The sequence below is a fragment of the Oryzias latipes genome, chromosome 17 (genome assembly GCF_002234675.1).
Source record: "Oryzias latipes chromosome 17, ASM223467v1".
Taxonomy (NCBI): Eukaryota; Metazoa; Chordata; class Actinopteri; order Beloniformes; family Adrianichthyidae; genus Oryzias; species Oryzias latipes.
The window spans coordinates 23,417,378-23,433,381 of NC_019875.2; the positions used below are offsets into that span (position 1 = coordinate 23,417,378).

General features: G+C 37.4%; 2 protein-coding genes and 1 long non-coding RNA gene across 3 annotated transcripts in view; all 3 read right to left on the reverse strand.

Moving 5' to 3' along the window:
• The window catches only part of LOC101168654 (voltage-gated potassium channel subunit beta-1), a 34,852-nt gene extending 33,418 nt beyond the window's left edge, over window positions 1-1,434 (reverse strand). Inside the window, exon 1 of the mRNA XM_011486775.3 lies at window positions 1,250-1,434. The gene's annotated coding sequence lies outside the window, so the exon portion shown is untranslated. The remainder of the gene's footprint in view (window positions 1-1,249) is intronic.
• Window positions 1,435-4,728: 3,294 nt separating this feature from the next.
• LOC110016894 lies at window positions 4,729-6,514 on the reverse strand. The gene is made up of 3 exons (XR_002292197.2): window positions 6,218-6,514; window positions 5,913-6,138; window positions 4,729-5,447 (listed from the first exon to the last, which is right to left on the reverse strand). It is a non-coding gene; the product is annotated as an uncharacterized LOC110016894 (long non-coding RNA).
• A 5,848-nt stretch (window positions 6,515-12,362) lies between these two features.
• LOC101168899 (ras-related protein Rap-2b) lies at window positions 12,363-15,000 on the reverse strand. Its single transcript, XM_011486776.3, has one exon. The coding sequence runs from the start codon at window positions 14,489-14,491 to the stop codon at window positions 13,943-13,945; it is 549 nt and encodes a 182-aa protein (XP_011485078.1). The 5' UTR covers window positions 14,492-15,000; the 3' UTR covers window positions 12,363-13,942.
• Window positions 15,001-16,004: the final 1,004 nt, after the last annotated feature.

Consider the following 16,004-nt stretch of genomic DNA (forward strand, 5'->3'; position numbering starts at 1 on the left):
TTAGATTGAGGCTACAGAAAACTCAACTTTTTAGAAAGCAGTAAATGGACTTTAAAAATGTATCACTCCAGATTTCACAATAAAGTTAATGTTACACTCCTGACATTGTCAAATGTATAATTATACTTTTTACCAAACAGTAAAATTCTATTAAAGCAGATAACCTTGTGAGAATAAGTTGAATCATTTTTGCCAGTATGTTCTCATATAGTGAACTACAACTCAATTTATAGATAAAAACACAATTGAAATGTAGTAAATTAGAGCAAGCAAAGTGTAGGAAATAGCTTTACCTTAAATATTGCTTGAGGGAGCACTGACAGACAAATGTTTGCCTAAATTCAGCAGATCCAATCTGCTGATTTAACAGAACACAAACATTTTTTGGAACCAATGACACAGAAACATGTCAACATTTGTGAGCATAAAGACAGTTTCACTTGTTTTTATGTGGGTTCATAAATGAGCGTACTTTTTTTGCCCGAGAATTTGTTAGTGGATGGAGAAAGGGCTAATCATTTTTGGCCAGAGATTAAATGTTTAATTTAGCAGCAGATTTTTAAAAAGTGTAATAAACAAATAGCTATATGATGATGCTATTTTAGGGTATATTAGGGTAGGCGGATGCTGAAATTCAAATGAAACAAATGAATCTGCATTTAGAAAAATGCAAAAAACAAAAGTTTTTAAGTATTTTTGGCCTTAAGTCTGGGCACAAACATATTTTAACACTGTTGGATGTGACACATAAAAAGAACTCTTATAAACTAAAACTTGATTTTGCACTTTGGTTTATAATTAAAAAAGCCAAAGTTCTAAACCTAAATAAAAAAAAGGAACACTCATCTTGCAGAGGATTAGCAATCTAAAGTAAAGATCAGGCCAATTTAGCTCCCTCAGCTTGCAGGGTTTTTCTTACTGTACCAACACCTTTCACTATTTGCTGTTTCTTTCAAAACATCTTTTTTCCCACACTTTAATGAACAGCTCTATGTAAAATAGGTTTCAGCTAACATATATGTGAACATATAAAGCAGAGAACATCTGACAGTTCCCTATCATTAAAATGAAATAAAAAAAAAAGATTTGGTAAAAACTAAATGAAAGTTTGAGCTTTTCTTTTTGCAGAAGTGTGAAACATGCTGTTGTTCAGCGAGAGGTAAACATTTCTAGTAGTGAAGCTGATGTTAATAAAAGCACTTCTCAGTAACAATGACTAAAGAGAGCATGTCCTCCACTTACAGCATACCTGCAAACCATGTTGTCATGAAGATGAGTAGAAGTTTCTAAAATTGTGGCTTGAACACAAACAGGTTTCTTTGCATTCCGCTGCTCTTTCGGCTCCAAGACTTCCCTTCATTGGTCCGACGTTTGTCTGGTTCACCCTGCTTCTGGTGAATAGAACTAGGGCAGAACTGGGTCACCACCACCTTGGTCCCTTTCTCCTCTTGGACACAGGCTGTCTTTTGATTTATGCTTCACAGAGGCTGAAAGAACACTGTCTTTTGTTAGCAAATCCCTTCCAATATATTTAGTCTTTGACAAATTCCTATTAAGAACAACGGAACGTCAGTCATGTAAAGCAGCTTGAGATTTCTGGATTTCTCTTGCTGGAGTATCTCTGTCATGCCTGAGGGCTTATCGGAGGAATTTTGATTACTACCTTGACACAGTTACCATAGAGGCTTCACACCAAGTACACATGGCTTGAAAAAGCCGCTACAGCCTGACAGCCAAACACAAATAAGTCAAACCCACAAACAGAGCCAAAGGTTATAATAGAGAGAAGGCCAGAAACAGCTCTGTGAGTCAAACCTGTGAAGTCAACTTTATTCTTGGATGCTTGGACAACCTGTGGCTTCAGTTACAGCCAAAGCTTCGGTTACAGTGGGAGAGGGGATCAACATGGCGACTTTTTCTAAATACTTTAGGACGTTTCTTCTCTATAAATCACATTTATTTACAGACATTTCAGCATTGGCGGTGACCAATGCTTGGTGTGCTTTTCGCCACATCGGTGATTGAAGATCATGCAGACGTATCTAAATTTAATCCACAACAAAGCAGAAATAATCCTGCTATTATTTATGATGCTATCTCTGAAAATAAACTGTAACACCTTAAAGTTCCCTTTTCCCTTTGATGGACAACTGACAAGTGAACAGCAGTTTATAATCAACTAAACCCAGACTAATTCCTAGCCCTGATACATTAATGTATTGATTTTACAACAGAAAAGGCCAAAAAATACAGTTGAAAATCCTGACAAGTAAAGTTAATTTAGTATAACTAGGTTAGTTTGAAATCCAAATATACTTCAGATCATTAACAGGAATTCAGATGAAATCCAGCTCAGATTAAATAAAATACAACTAAATTATGATAGATTGTTTAAGAATATAATGTATTTTACTAAAAATTCATTGCCGTGCCAAGCTAATTAGTTATTTACATCTCTAATTTTGCTAATTGATAATGAAAGCACGAGTGTCTGTTTGATATATTTTAGAGCAGACTTGGCTTTTAACAGATCCCAGAAGAAATCACTGTGCTGGCACGTATCCTCCCATAATCGCTTTTTGTTAAGATAGTGCAGTAATTTTAGGGTAGGCAGAGCAACACAATAAGATTGAACAGTTTATATTATTATTATTATTAGTAGTAGTAGTAGTAGTAGCATAGTAGTAGTAGCAGTAGTAGGAAAATTCTGAAAAGACTTTAAAACTTATTTGTCTTAAATATTAATTATTTTGCTCAGAATGCGGAAAAAAAGCAAGAAAATAGTCTAAATAGTGTACTAGCATACTTAGTCAATACTAAAAGTGAGGTAGTATATCTGAAGTTTCCTTTTTATATACTATCTATATAATCTAAAGTAAAAATGTCTAAATTTAGTGTGAATAATAGTTATATAGTATATATAAAAATATATATATTGAAAGTTTAACAAAACTATGAAAGAAAGTGAGAAAAACAAAATGGTGACAAATAAACCTGAAAACCAGACACTTAAATTGACCAAACCCTGTTCAAGGTGTCTTTGTCCAAAAGTTGGGTTGGCACCAGCAACCCCATGACCCCAAAAGGGATTCACTTGGATGGATGGATGGATGGATGGATGGATGGATGGATGGATGGATGAATGGATGAATGGATGGAAGGATAGATGGATGAATAGATGGAAGGATAGATGGATGAATAGATGGATGGATGGATGGATGGATGGATAGATGGATGGATGGATAGATGGATGAATGGGTGAATGGAAGGATGAATGGATGGATGGATGGATGAATAGATGGATGAATGGATGGATGGATGGATGGATGGAAGGATGGATGGATGGATGGATGAATGGATGGAAGGATAGATGGATGAATAGATGGAAGGATAGATGGATGAATAGATGGATGGATGGATAGATGGATGAATAAATGGATGGATGATTATATGAAATAAAGACAGCTGTGGACAGCTGACAACCAGAACCCGAAGCGACTGGCAGGAGGAAAACCAGAAAACAGAACATGACAAAAAGATCCAAACATGTCTTTAACTGTTATTTGTTTAATCGACTTACACATGACACTAAAGTTTTTTAACATTTTAATTTTAGGTGTTTTGTAATATTGAAAATGAACTTTTTCTTTTTAATATTACTATAGTGAGGAAAGTTATATTTTGGTTGACTTCTACAAATGAGAAAATAAATCGTCTGCAGTGTCTAACAATTTCTTTCTTTTTCTTGTTTTTGAACTGTATTGTGCTGAAATGAAATAATATAAAAGGTAAAATATGTAAAAAAGTATGTAATTTGCTCACACTCTCATTAATGAATATTCCTGTTAGCCAATGTACATTAGTTCCACATTATCAAAAAGTTTTTCAGAAATCATCATATACTTGAAGTTGATGTCCTATAGAGACAACTTTTATTGTCTTCCTAAAAAGATCTGGAAATAAAGGCAAAGAACGTAAAAGGCAACATTTTCACAGTCCCATATTGCTCCCTGTTTTAGAATATTTTTCAAGTTTTCTTTTTTTTTTAAGTCATCATCTCATTTTTAAAGTCCTTAACAACATAAATCTGATCTAATAGCATTTTATTTTGACATTTTTGACCTAAAGTTGGACGAGTGGTTCTTCCAGCAAATTAAAGGTTTATTGTCACTGACTTCATACCAGAAAATATCATGGAAAAGATTAAACTTGTTTTCTTTTTCCTATAGCTTTAGCCTCTCTATTAGCTCGCTCTTTAATTTTATTTTTTACTGTTTACCAACAGCCTGCTCACATTTTGCCTGCCCCAACTTCTGATCGTGCTTGCTCCCGATTTCACCTCCCATATCTCAGTTTCATCAGCTTCTGGCCTCTTGACAATTAATCAGACACTGGAAAGCCAGATTTTTTGGCATCATGGCCCCCTTTTCTAGACAACAGCTTCCTGAAAAATGTCCCACCAAAGAGGAAAGCTCCCACTTCGGTCATTTATGCCTTGATGGTTCTCCCCTTAATTGAATGTGTTTATTTGGGGATTTCAAATTCCAGAGGTAATTTATCTCTTAATCCTATTTTAAATTGTGCTAAAATGTATGATATTCTAGAGACAATATTCCCATTTTGTCTTTCTTTTTTAAATGTAAAAACTCTAACCTTTAGTACAGATGATTGTTTTGCACCTTTGTTTAGTAGGAATATTTTTAAAAAGAAAAATCTTTTACCCACCACTAAACAGGAAAATGGTAGAGGAATGCACCTAGGTAATGCAGAGCTCCTTCTTCCTGGTTTGTTGAATCAGGCTGCCCTCTTGTGGACAAAGATTAGTTAGCTGGTGACTCAGAAACATGTTGCTCTGTCACACAGGAAAATTACAATACTTAATAAAATCTTGAACTAAGAGTAAGGGACATACTGATAAAAATGATCAAAGAAATCATACAAAGCCATTGTTTTAAAAGTATTAAAGTTCATGATCAGTGTACGGAGTAATGCATTAAAGTTTCACAGTAATGTGTTACAATGTGCAGTTACTGCAAAAAGTACTAATTAGTTATGAAAATTTCAGTCATTGCTTTTTAGTAACTTGTATCACAGCAATCCCACTGTTTGATTTTTAATAAATAAATGTGTGTATTTTGTCCCAGACATGAAAAAAACTGAGGGCCAATCCTTCAGCCTGAGCTTCTTTAAACTAGTTTAATAACATTAAATGCAAATTAACCAAGGGACATTTTATTGCAGTGGCATACTTTTCATTTCTTCACAAAGAAGACAAACACATATACATACATTTTTACCCAAACTATTGTCAATTTGTACATGTGCAATGTTTCCTAGTTATTTTGTTGTAGTTAGCATGTCTCACCTGGTGGTGCCTCTTGATGCTGAACTCCTGGAGAACACCGTCTTTTTGGCATATTAGGCAGACACAGGGGTTTCATATTTCACTGAAAAAATACACCATTTTTTACTTGTCCTGGTGGTGGCCTTCAGCTTTTGTTATTTACAGTAGACATTTTAGAAATGAGCTAGAAGATGTAACAGAAGGGTCACAGAACAGTGTTGCCACAGGTTTATAATGACTTTAAATGTAATTTAGCCAACCACAATCAAGAAATCATCCACATAATTTTAGAAAATGCTGGGGGCCACATACTATAGATTTTATGACCAGGCTAGTGGAAATTTGAATGCGGGCAGTTTTTGGCCCACGGGCCGGACTTTGGACATGCCAGCTCTAAACTGTCTAATGCCTTAAAAGCAGTGGCTGTGTCCATAGTGCTCACTTTGTGCACGACAGTTGCTAGTGTTTACCATGTTAAATTCAAAGAAAATACAAAATAAAATAACTTTGTAAAAAAAAATATCATAAAATGTGTTGTTTTTTGTTATTTATATGTCCAAATACTCACTGTCAAGGCTTGCCATATTTGACTTTTTCCCTTCCAGACATCACCGTTCCCCCTTCTGGCTGTATGGAAGTGTGGTGTTGAGGCCCTGGTTTGAATCCCAGCTGCGTCTTTTCTGTGCAGAGTTCACATGTTCTCCCTGCCTGTGTGTTTTTTTTCCGCGCACTCTCACTTCCTCCCACAGTCCAAAAACCGGCTTTTTGGGTTGATGGGTGCCTCCAAACTGCCCCTAAGGAGGGAGTGGGAATGTGTGCTGTTATTTGTTGGTATGCAGCCCTTAAACAGACTGGTAGCCTGTGAGGGATTACCCCGCTTTCATCCAAAGGTAGCCGGGATGGTCACCAGCAACCCCCGTTACCCTGCAGACAAAACAAGAAATGATAATGGACGAAGAATTGTTCCTTTTGTTGTAAAAGAGAAGACTAAAAAGGTCTAAAGACATAATTATGGACATTTAGAATCATTGTTGAATCTTCTGAAAATGTTTATATTTGGAAGCTCTAAATTTAGATTTCATTCAAGGGGTTAGAAGAATAGAAGAAACAGGAGGAAGGACACTCTATGCCTCTATGTCTGTAAGTCCTTCCTCTCAGGTTCGGGATAAATTAGGTTTTCTACCGTTCCCTCTCACACCAGAACAATTATTTGTGCACAATAGCAAAAATCTAAAACAAAAAACAAAAAAACAAAAACCAAAGTGTTCTTTTTTTACCATTTAAAGAAAAAAACAGTTTATTGTGATGGTTCAAATAAAACGTTTTGATTATTCTTTACTAATCACTTTTGGAAAACTCTCATCTCAAACATGTATTTGATAAATCATAAGCTAACAAGTAATAATAATAACAATAATAATAAACTCAATTAAATAGCACTTTTCGTATTCAAGATTACAAAGTGCTGTACAATTAACATAAAACAAAGGATCAGGATTAAAAACAGTATACTATACATTATGACAAAATACAACACAGCACACACAAAACAGTGATAGCGGTTAAAATCAATCAAATCACTAAAATCAATAATATCATAAGTTTAAATTTACGAACCAGTAAAACCATTAAAAGTACAGCTATAAAGGTACATTTTTAAAAGAGATTTAATACTGGTAGGGATTCAGCGAGCCTGATCTCTTCCTGGAGACTGTTCCAGAGTGTTGGGCCTCTTCTTGCAAAAGTCCTGTCTCTCTTGGTCTTCAATCTGGATTGTGGGATTGTCAAAAAGCCTTTTGCTGAAGATCTAAGATTGCGACCAGGTACACAAGGAATGAGGAGATAAGCTATATATTTAGGGACCAGACCACAGCGTCTTTTAAAAGCATTCATTAAAATCTTAAATGTATTCTAAAACGGACTGGTAGCCAGTGCAGAGACGCTAAAACTGGAGTAAGATGTTCTCTCATTCTGGCGGCAGCACTTTGGACTAACTAGAGTTTATACACACTCTGATGTGAAAGGTATGTGTAAAGTACGTTACAATAGTCCAAACGGGAAAAAAATAAAAGCGTGAATCACCATCTCAAGACATTTTTTAGATAGGAGAGGGGTTATCCTGTATAATCAGTGTATTTGCCAGAAAAAAGATTTGACCACCAATTTGACATGTGGCCTTTACAGGGAGCACTTAAATTGTCAAAAAATGTTGATGTAACTAAGAAGCAGTTAGACCAAACCTGCAGGACCCAAAAACTTGATTTTGTTCATAAAATCCAATATTTCTTTTTCCGATGTTTTGTTTGCGCTATGGAAAAACAAGACAAATCCTCCTAAAAAGATTTACATTTTTTATTTTGCTAAATCACTAAATGGAAAATGTTGCACGTTTCTGTTTTGGAGAAAGCCATTTCATCCATTCTATTGAAAATATTTCGACAGACAAACCAACCAACAAACCGACAGACACGTCCATCTCATTCTCAGGCTTGAGAGCTTGAGCATCTGTGCTGCAAAAGAAGAGATGCTGGAAGAATCTCTGTGTGGGAGCTGAGAGCACCTGCGTGTCTGCCATCCTCCCACTCAGTGTGCAGTGTTAGAGGCAGATACTGCGCTTGTGGTCTATTTCAGGCCCGTAGATATGTAAGGTCTTTTCTTCTGTACAAGATACGAGTGAGTCACATGCAGAAAGCAGGAACCAGGAAACTCGACCAGAAAATCTGCGAGAGGAGTTGAATGCTGATGTGTTAACATGCAGTCACTGATGGAAACTGAGCATGCTTTCTCATTCATGTGTTGAACTTTTACCTCATTCCAATACAAAGGAGTCAACCAAAAACACAGGCTTTAAAATGGTATAAAATAAAAAGCTTTGTAAAAGGAATTTTTGTTAATGATCTGTTTGTAAAAATCAACAGAAAATGTAGATAAAAGTTCTATGCTGATTCGTTTTTCTCCCTGTGATGCACCTAACCAAAGAAAAATGCTGGATATGAGATGTTACAATCATAAAACAATAACAATTCTTACATAATTATCAACTAATATATAAATAAAACAAAGAATAGAGTTAAAAAACCAGAAACTTTATCTGTGGTTTTTGGAACTCATTTCATTACTGTGTATAAGTTTTAACATTTTAAAACAACCTTCAGGAAAAACAACGCATCCTTTTTCCCTTTTCTAGCGACTTCCTTATTCAGTTTGCCTGAACAATGTGTCACAAATGGGTCTGCGTGATTTCTTCCTGGAAAATATTACACATGAACCCAACAGAGTGCATATAGTTTGGCTCAGGATCAAATACTGTACAGAAATCAGTGTTTTTTTTTTGCTTTAAAACTCTCTGATATGAACAATTTATTTCTGTAAGTTGATAAAAAAACAACCTTTTCATTAGAACAAACAAAACTTTGCCAGTTTCTAAATAGAAAAAAAGAAAAAGCCTCTTTCATTCCAAAAACAGGACTAACAAGCACACAACATTTCTTCTTGTCAGTGTGATCCTCAGTTGTAACCGTTCCAGAAGCTCTGAACTGAAGTGTTACATGGATGAATTAAAATAACACAAGATTTGGGATCCAACAAAAAAAAGAATTTGTGGTCTATTTCAGGCCACACATTCACGTTTCAGTTTTTGTGTTTTCTCTTCATACTGACAAGATTAGATTTCTGTTTCACACAGTTTATCAACATTTGAAAATGTCTGCTAAATTTCGGTAGCCCAACAGAGTGCACACATTTTCAAACCCTGTGCTCGACTTTATCTCAATAAATCAGATCTGTGGATTTTTAAATAGACGAGAAATTGCTTTTTTTTCCATCAAACCAGTTTTTCTGGAAATGGGTTTGTCAGTATGAAAACAAATCTCTCCTTTTTGATTATTGCATATTGCTTCTAAGTGACTTTCTCTGCAGAAGAATAAAGTCTATATTCTGTTGTGATATTTTGATCATGGAGGAAAGTATCTGAGTCAGGATAAATACATTGCGTGTGGTTTAGTATATTGAACATTAAAATAAAATGTTGTCATTTATAATTTCATGGAAGCTCTCACAGCCAACAAGTAAAACTGGAAGCAACTTTTTGTGATTTTCTTTTTAGCACAGAGATCCTGTTGACCAACACAATGATGTGTGTGAACCTGCAAATGGCAACTTTTTCCAATCATTTTTGTAGTGAATAAAAAAGGCATTTTTATGTAAAACTGTAACTTTTTGTTGACATATTCAATCAAAGAAAGTAAAATTGTGATCATCCCCAGATACTTTTGTTCTTCCAGTCAAACAAAGTTTTTACTTTACTTTTACTGATGAAAAAGAGGTTTTTCTGTACCACCTGGCAATTCAAGTGACCTCTGTTGACAACATCCTTGTAAATGACTGAATGAATCAATGTTGTTCCATCAAACATTATGATTTATTATGATTTCTTAACTTAGACAGAAGTTATAAAAAAAAATATATAAAAAAGCAAATGCATGCCTCATGATTACTGCAGATTTGGGAACATTTTATAGGTTTTCCCTTTTACTTATGGACTAATTTGTGCTTTAATTGTTTTTATTATAATTTTCTTATTAGATTAAGACAATATAAGGTGGTGAAGTCTATTTAAAGTCTTAATGTGTGACGAGAGTTTCTCACAAAGTTGTTTTAGCGCTTAATCCATAGAAATTAATTTTCAACCTGCATTGCATTTGCAGATCAGTGGCCAGGTGGCCAAATGTCACCGAATCATTAATATTGGGAAGTTGTGTTAGAGTTTAAACTCTCCTCATACCCTAGACTTAAAAAATGACGCCCAATGCCTCTTTACATGATATCAACGCTAAGGGGTTAGACAAGGGGGGGGGGATTCCCAAACGCAGATGTGACAATTGACCTGTTCTCCAGGGAGTAGGTTCATTAGCAGAGAACAGATTTCCCCATTTAGTTGTTTGTGTCAATAATGGGACTTCAACAATGCAGTTTTAATTTTTGTTTCACAGTATTTACCACATTTTAAATAAAATGTTGGTTTTTGGATCTAATTTAGCACAAAATGTGGACACTTTTGTTAACCTTTAAACACAGCAGTCTTCCATTGTTTGATAAATACAGGAAGTTTGTGGGACAGAAAATCAATGACCAGTCAAAAATTATTTGTTGAAAATTGAAATTGCAAACATTTCTGACTTCCCATTAATTAGACAAGTACAAGAGACAAAATAACACCAACCAAACTCTCCAGTGTGAAAAGGGCCAATGTGGGCTGCAAGTGTTTGTTGACAAGTGTGTGAGACTAATATAGGCCTGTGTGGTTGGGTGGTTTAAGATCATGGAGCACAAAGCATCGCTGCAGGCCAACGTCAAACATTTTTACACTTTTTTAATTCTTTCATTTTCTTTCAGTTCATCAAATGGAGGTGCCTCAAGATAACACACTTCTCTGAGAACTACAAGACCAAAGTGATGTCCTGATTTGTGTGCTCTCAAAGGGAACTGCTTATCTGTTTCATCATTTTGCAGATCTGACATGACGTGACACAGGAAGTGCCCGTCACCCACCCTTCCTCTCCTTCACGTGCTTAAAAGAGAGCAGCGCAGTTAGGTGGGCATGATCGATTGACATAATGTGAGAACTAACTGTTACACCTGCTAAACGATTGGAAATAAATACAAGTAAAATCCTATAAAAAGCATGGTTTTGTGATTTTACAGTAAACAGGCAGCGGCGTCAGTTTAATGTAAACTTTACTCAACTGTAGCAAAGTAGTTATAAAATAATTTATTTATTTAGCTTCTTTGTATATGTAGTTTTCATACGACAAAATATGCCCAAACTGTTGTTTTCAACAGTTTTGATGAGAAAGCATTTTATTTTTACTGAGCACGACTGAGTCAAACTGTGACTATTTCCAGCTGAGTCAGGCTGCACTACTGCAGAAACATGAACTGTGCAAAAAGCAGAAGTCTGGAAAAACATTGTTTGTGTTGCATTTAGGAAGAATATAAAAAGATACTGGAGTTATAACGTGAACTTTAAAACGAAATCTCTGCATTTGCAAAGCAGGTAAAGACATCAGGTGGTGCTTCTACTACAAGCTTTGTTAAATCATGTAAAATAAAGCTATGACACCTTTACTATAAGTGCTTTATGTGTATGGTTTACTTTAGTAGCTCCCTGTAATGGCAATAGTTTAACTAGTTTACATTGAGTACTTTTTTTATTTTGTAATAAGAATAATAGCTTGAATTTGTGAGACATGTTTTAATTAAACATTAGATGGTATTATATATGTTTCTATAAAACAGCAGCTAGAAATTCCCTTTTTAAAATGTTTAAATGTAAAAAAAAAGAATCAAACCTAAAATTAAGAGTTAGCCAAAATCACCCTCTATATTCAGTTAAGTCCTTACAAACAGGCCATTCTCTGAGTCTTTGGACTCCAACTCATGTTATAATAGTTTATAAACCTTAAAAGGCTAATTTGAAATGAAAACTATCACATTTAAAGAGCTTTGGCGGAAGATCTCACCTTCTAAACAGCTTTCAGCCACCAGTCAGTGTGATAAGGTGAACACGTTTCTGTCTGCTTGTTTGGTTAGTGCTGCGGGTTTCCAGAGAGTGTGTTTTAGTTGGGGAGAGCTGCTTCCCCTCTTCCTGCCGCATGTTTTCTGGGCAACGAAGTGGAACACAGAGAGAGCTTTTTGTGTCAGCAGCCAAGTTCAGTCAGCCGACAGGCACTCGGTGAGTCCTTCATCGGTCTGCAGCCACAAGTGTCCCTCTGACCGCAAAAACTCGAGGTCAGATTTCCCAAACCCGTTCTGAGGACATCCAACCATAATGTGTCGCAAACAAACCCGGAATTAACTTGGATAATAAGCAAAATAACATTTTGGCAGCTTGAAACACAGCTTCACGATTAGTGATGACTGGGCTGCATTTTCTAATGCTACCGGAACAAGCTTTTAAATCAAATACTAGCAGTTTCACCTGAAACACACTAAAAGCAGATTATTTAAAAAAAAAACAGCAAATCAAATCTAACTTTATTTATAACACAAATTTTATACACTAAAGGCCTTCACGAAATAAGAGATGACTTTAAAAATGAAAAGGTACAAAACCAACGGAGCAAAGCTTTTCTATTCAGCCACTGGCTTTTCTCCTTATGATGGGTTGACAGCAGGCTCTTTATGTCACATCTGAAAAATGCCCACTCACTCATAAGAGCAAGTACTCAACTCCAACTGTCCTTCCTGCCTAAGTAAAGCGGCTACATTTTTCAGACCTTTGCTATCGCGTTTAAACTCAGAAAACATGTTTATTTAGGACATTTCTCTTACATCTGGAATACTTTTTTGTTGGTGCTCAGATGGTTACATTAACACAAAATGCGGCCTCACCTGCTCAAGATAAATGTTAATATTTTAGTTCAAGTAATTTATTATCAAAAATGACAAATTAATGGAATATCTGATACTAAAATGTGTTACAGACAAGATGAAATTCCATAAACGCCTAAAATAAGAATAGAAACTCGAGTACAGCACTCACTGTTAGGTAAAACAGGATTTGTATTACAAGTCTTTCAAACTGACAAGTTGGCGGCTAAAGAATTACAGTTAAGTCTCACATTTTAAAAAAGAGAAGAGAAATATTAATATACACAGACATGGCTTCCCATTCACTGAATCAAAAATCCCGATAGGCAAAGTTGTTTCTTCTCCATGGTTCTAGAAATGGCCGGAATCTGATCCTGAATCAGTTGGTTGAAACTACTCACTCCGATTTGTACATGAAAGTGAGAGTTGAAGCTGAAAAAAAAATATTTTTTTTGTGTAAAAGTTCTGATTGCCATCAAGACGCGCTGCAGAGGAAGAAGGGCTCATCAGTTGGCACAGTCGCAGATTTCTCGGGAAAGGCACTTTGACGACAGCATGGCACCATGGTCCGAGTTTGTGCACACCGAGGAGGGACATCGTCAGTGGGGGCCAGGCGGGCAGGGGGGGGGGGCTTGGCACAGATCCACGCCACAGATTGAAATGCGGCATCTCCGTGTTTGACAACCTCATGTTTGGGGTAAATGTTAACCTGTGCAAGGCTCGAGTGGTGATTCTCCGATTGACCTGAAATGCTTTCAGACCTTCTATTGAAAGAATAAAGAAAAATGGCCAGAAAGGTGAGCAACCTCATTACTGCCTGTAGGAGGGGGGAGGGTGTCTGATAACTCCCCATAAGCATCATCATCATCATCATCATCATGGCCAATCTCCAAAGAAATTATAGCAAGAAGATATAGCAACACAACTTTACAAAATGAAACTGCAAAATGATCAGAAAATCGTGTGTCTCTTAGGTATCACAAATAGACATTCCCATAGAGGCACATTTCCAGAGAAGTGTCAAATACAAAGCTATATATATGCATTTTTGATATATATATTTATATAGAAAACTCCCTAAACATTCAAGTACTTTGTCATGTAAACACTTTTCCAGACATGATACATCATCGATTGTTGTCGACCTTTTGTGTGCAACAATAAGACAACAGTGTGAGGAGAGACTTCTGCAAGCAGACAGGGTTTCTTCACGCCTGTGGGGGGGTTTCAGAGGAGGACGCAGGAGCAGCACTGGCTCCTGCCGCTGGGAACAGCTGAGTAGTTCATCTGTCTGACTATTTCTGCAAACAGTTCATCCACCGAGCCTTTGTTTTTGGCTGAGGTCTCCATGAAGGGGCAGCTCCACTCCTGGGCCAGGGCCTTGCCCTCCCCGGACGACACCTCCCTCTCCCCCTCCAGATCCACCTTGTTCCCCACCAGGATCATGGGCACCCTCTCGTACCTCTTCACCCTGATGATCTGGTCCCTCATGGGCCTGATGTCCTGGAAGCTCTGCTGGTTGACCAGGCTGTAAACCAAAATGAAGCCCTGGCCGTTCTTGATGTAGAGGTCTCGCATGGAGGCGAACTGCTCCGTCCCGGCCGTGTCCAGGATCTCCAGCACGGACGGGGACGAGTCCACCTCGATCTCTTTCCTGTAGAAATCCTCTATCGTGGGGTCGTACTTCTCGATGAAGGAGCCAGTCACGAACTGGACAGTCAGTGCGGATTTCCCGACTCCTCCCGACCCCAAAACAACCACTTTGTACTCCCTCATGATCGGGGGTGAGGCGGTGGCGGTGGTGGTGGGGAAGGCAGACGCCTCCTTTTTTCCGCGATGAAGCCTCCTCTGTCCTCCACCCGCTGACCAGCCCCGCTGTTTTCAGCTCGCGCAGGCGGAGAGGCTGCCCTCTGGCTCGGATAGCCGTCAGATCCGAGGGGGTCGGCGGCTCCTGGAACCTCAGCTGGCGCAATTACAGCGCATTTTGGTGGCACTTTGTTGTGCAACGCTGCGGGGAAGCGTGATCGCTCCTCAGCCGTTGCATGGCGTTTCCTGCCCACATCCTCAGCGCGTCAAACGCAGAGGCTCAGTTCCGTTTCCTTAAAGGAGCCGCCACCCGAACACCCCCCTCCAGCAGCAATCAGAGGCGCAGACACGCCGCCCGTGGCAGTGGGCTGCCGCGCGCGACCTCTGCGCTCCAGAAAACACGTTCACGGTCAGTGCCCGCGAGCAGACGCGCATCAGCTGCCGTTTCCCCGCAACACGAGCGTCCGCTAATGAGATCAGTCACTTAATCAATAACCAATGTGTGCTGAAGCCTATTACGGTTTGAAGTTCTGTGATTTTTTTTGAAAAGCAACACAAATTTCCAACGTTGACAAATATTATAATAAAAACTGTTATTTAAAGACCCGGTTTTGGTGATTTGACATTTTCTTGTAGCATTTTACTCAGGATGAAGGACATAAATATATAGATAATTAAGCTTAAAATTGCATTTCTGAGTATTTATTTAATTTTTTTGTGAATCAGGAGCATGCAGGAAGATGCCTGTAGCTGTGACGTAGGTGCTACAATCGGTGCGCTGCTCTTCTCTATTCTGATCAATCTACTTGCAGTAGACGACTAGGGTCATGTACATCTTTGTTCTCCTTGTCCTAACTGACATCAGGCTTCAAACTGTACAACTAGATAGCTCCGATATTGCTTGTCATTTTTGTTGCACAGAAATGTGGTAAACAAAGTAGTGTAAACAAAGGGATGATGGGAAATGACAGAAGCCTTACTCCAATTTTGACGGATTACTACTGGCCTGCAGAAATTATAGACAACAACACAAGTTTTTTGATTTTGGCTAAAAACGACATGATCATAATTAAAAGACCACTGAGAACGCTTTTACAATAGATCATAAGATGATCAGAGTGGGCCTTTAAGGTTCATTAGATAAAGGAACTGTTAATTATAAACCGTTAGTTTCCCCCAAAAACATCAAGTTTTTTTTTTAAATCAAACACTAGATTTAGTCTTTGATTATTCATATTTTTTAATTTGGAACATTTTTCATTTGGAGAAAGATTTTCCAAACAACATAAGCGTTTGTAAACTTTTTTCTTCTGTTTCATGTTTTTCTCCTACAACTGCTTTTTTCTCTGTATTTTAATAGTTGAGCTATTCAGGAGAAGCTGCCTGGCTTTATTTAGAAAGTTTGTGTTGTTGAAAAAGGTTGAGAACCACCAGAATGCTGGTGAGAAACGGGTCAAGTCTGAGATGATGGGAAAATTCAACC

Bases quoted from the DNA above. Each gene is read 5' to 3' on its own strand.
- LOC101168899 (XM_011486776.3), bottom strand. From the start codon at position 14,491: ATGAGGGAGTACAAAGTGGTTGTTTTGGGGTCGGGAGGAGTCGGGAAA.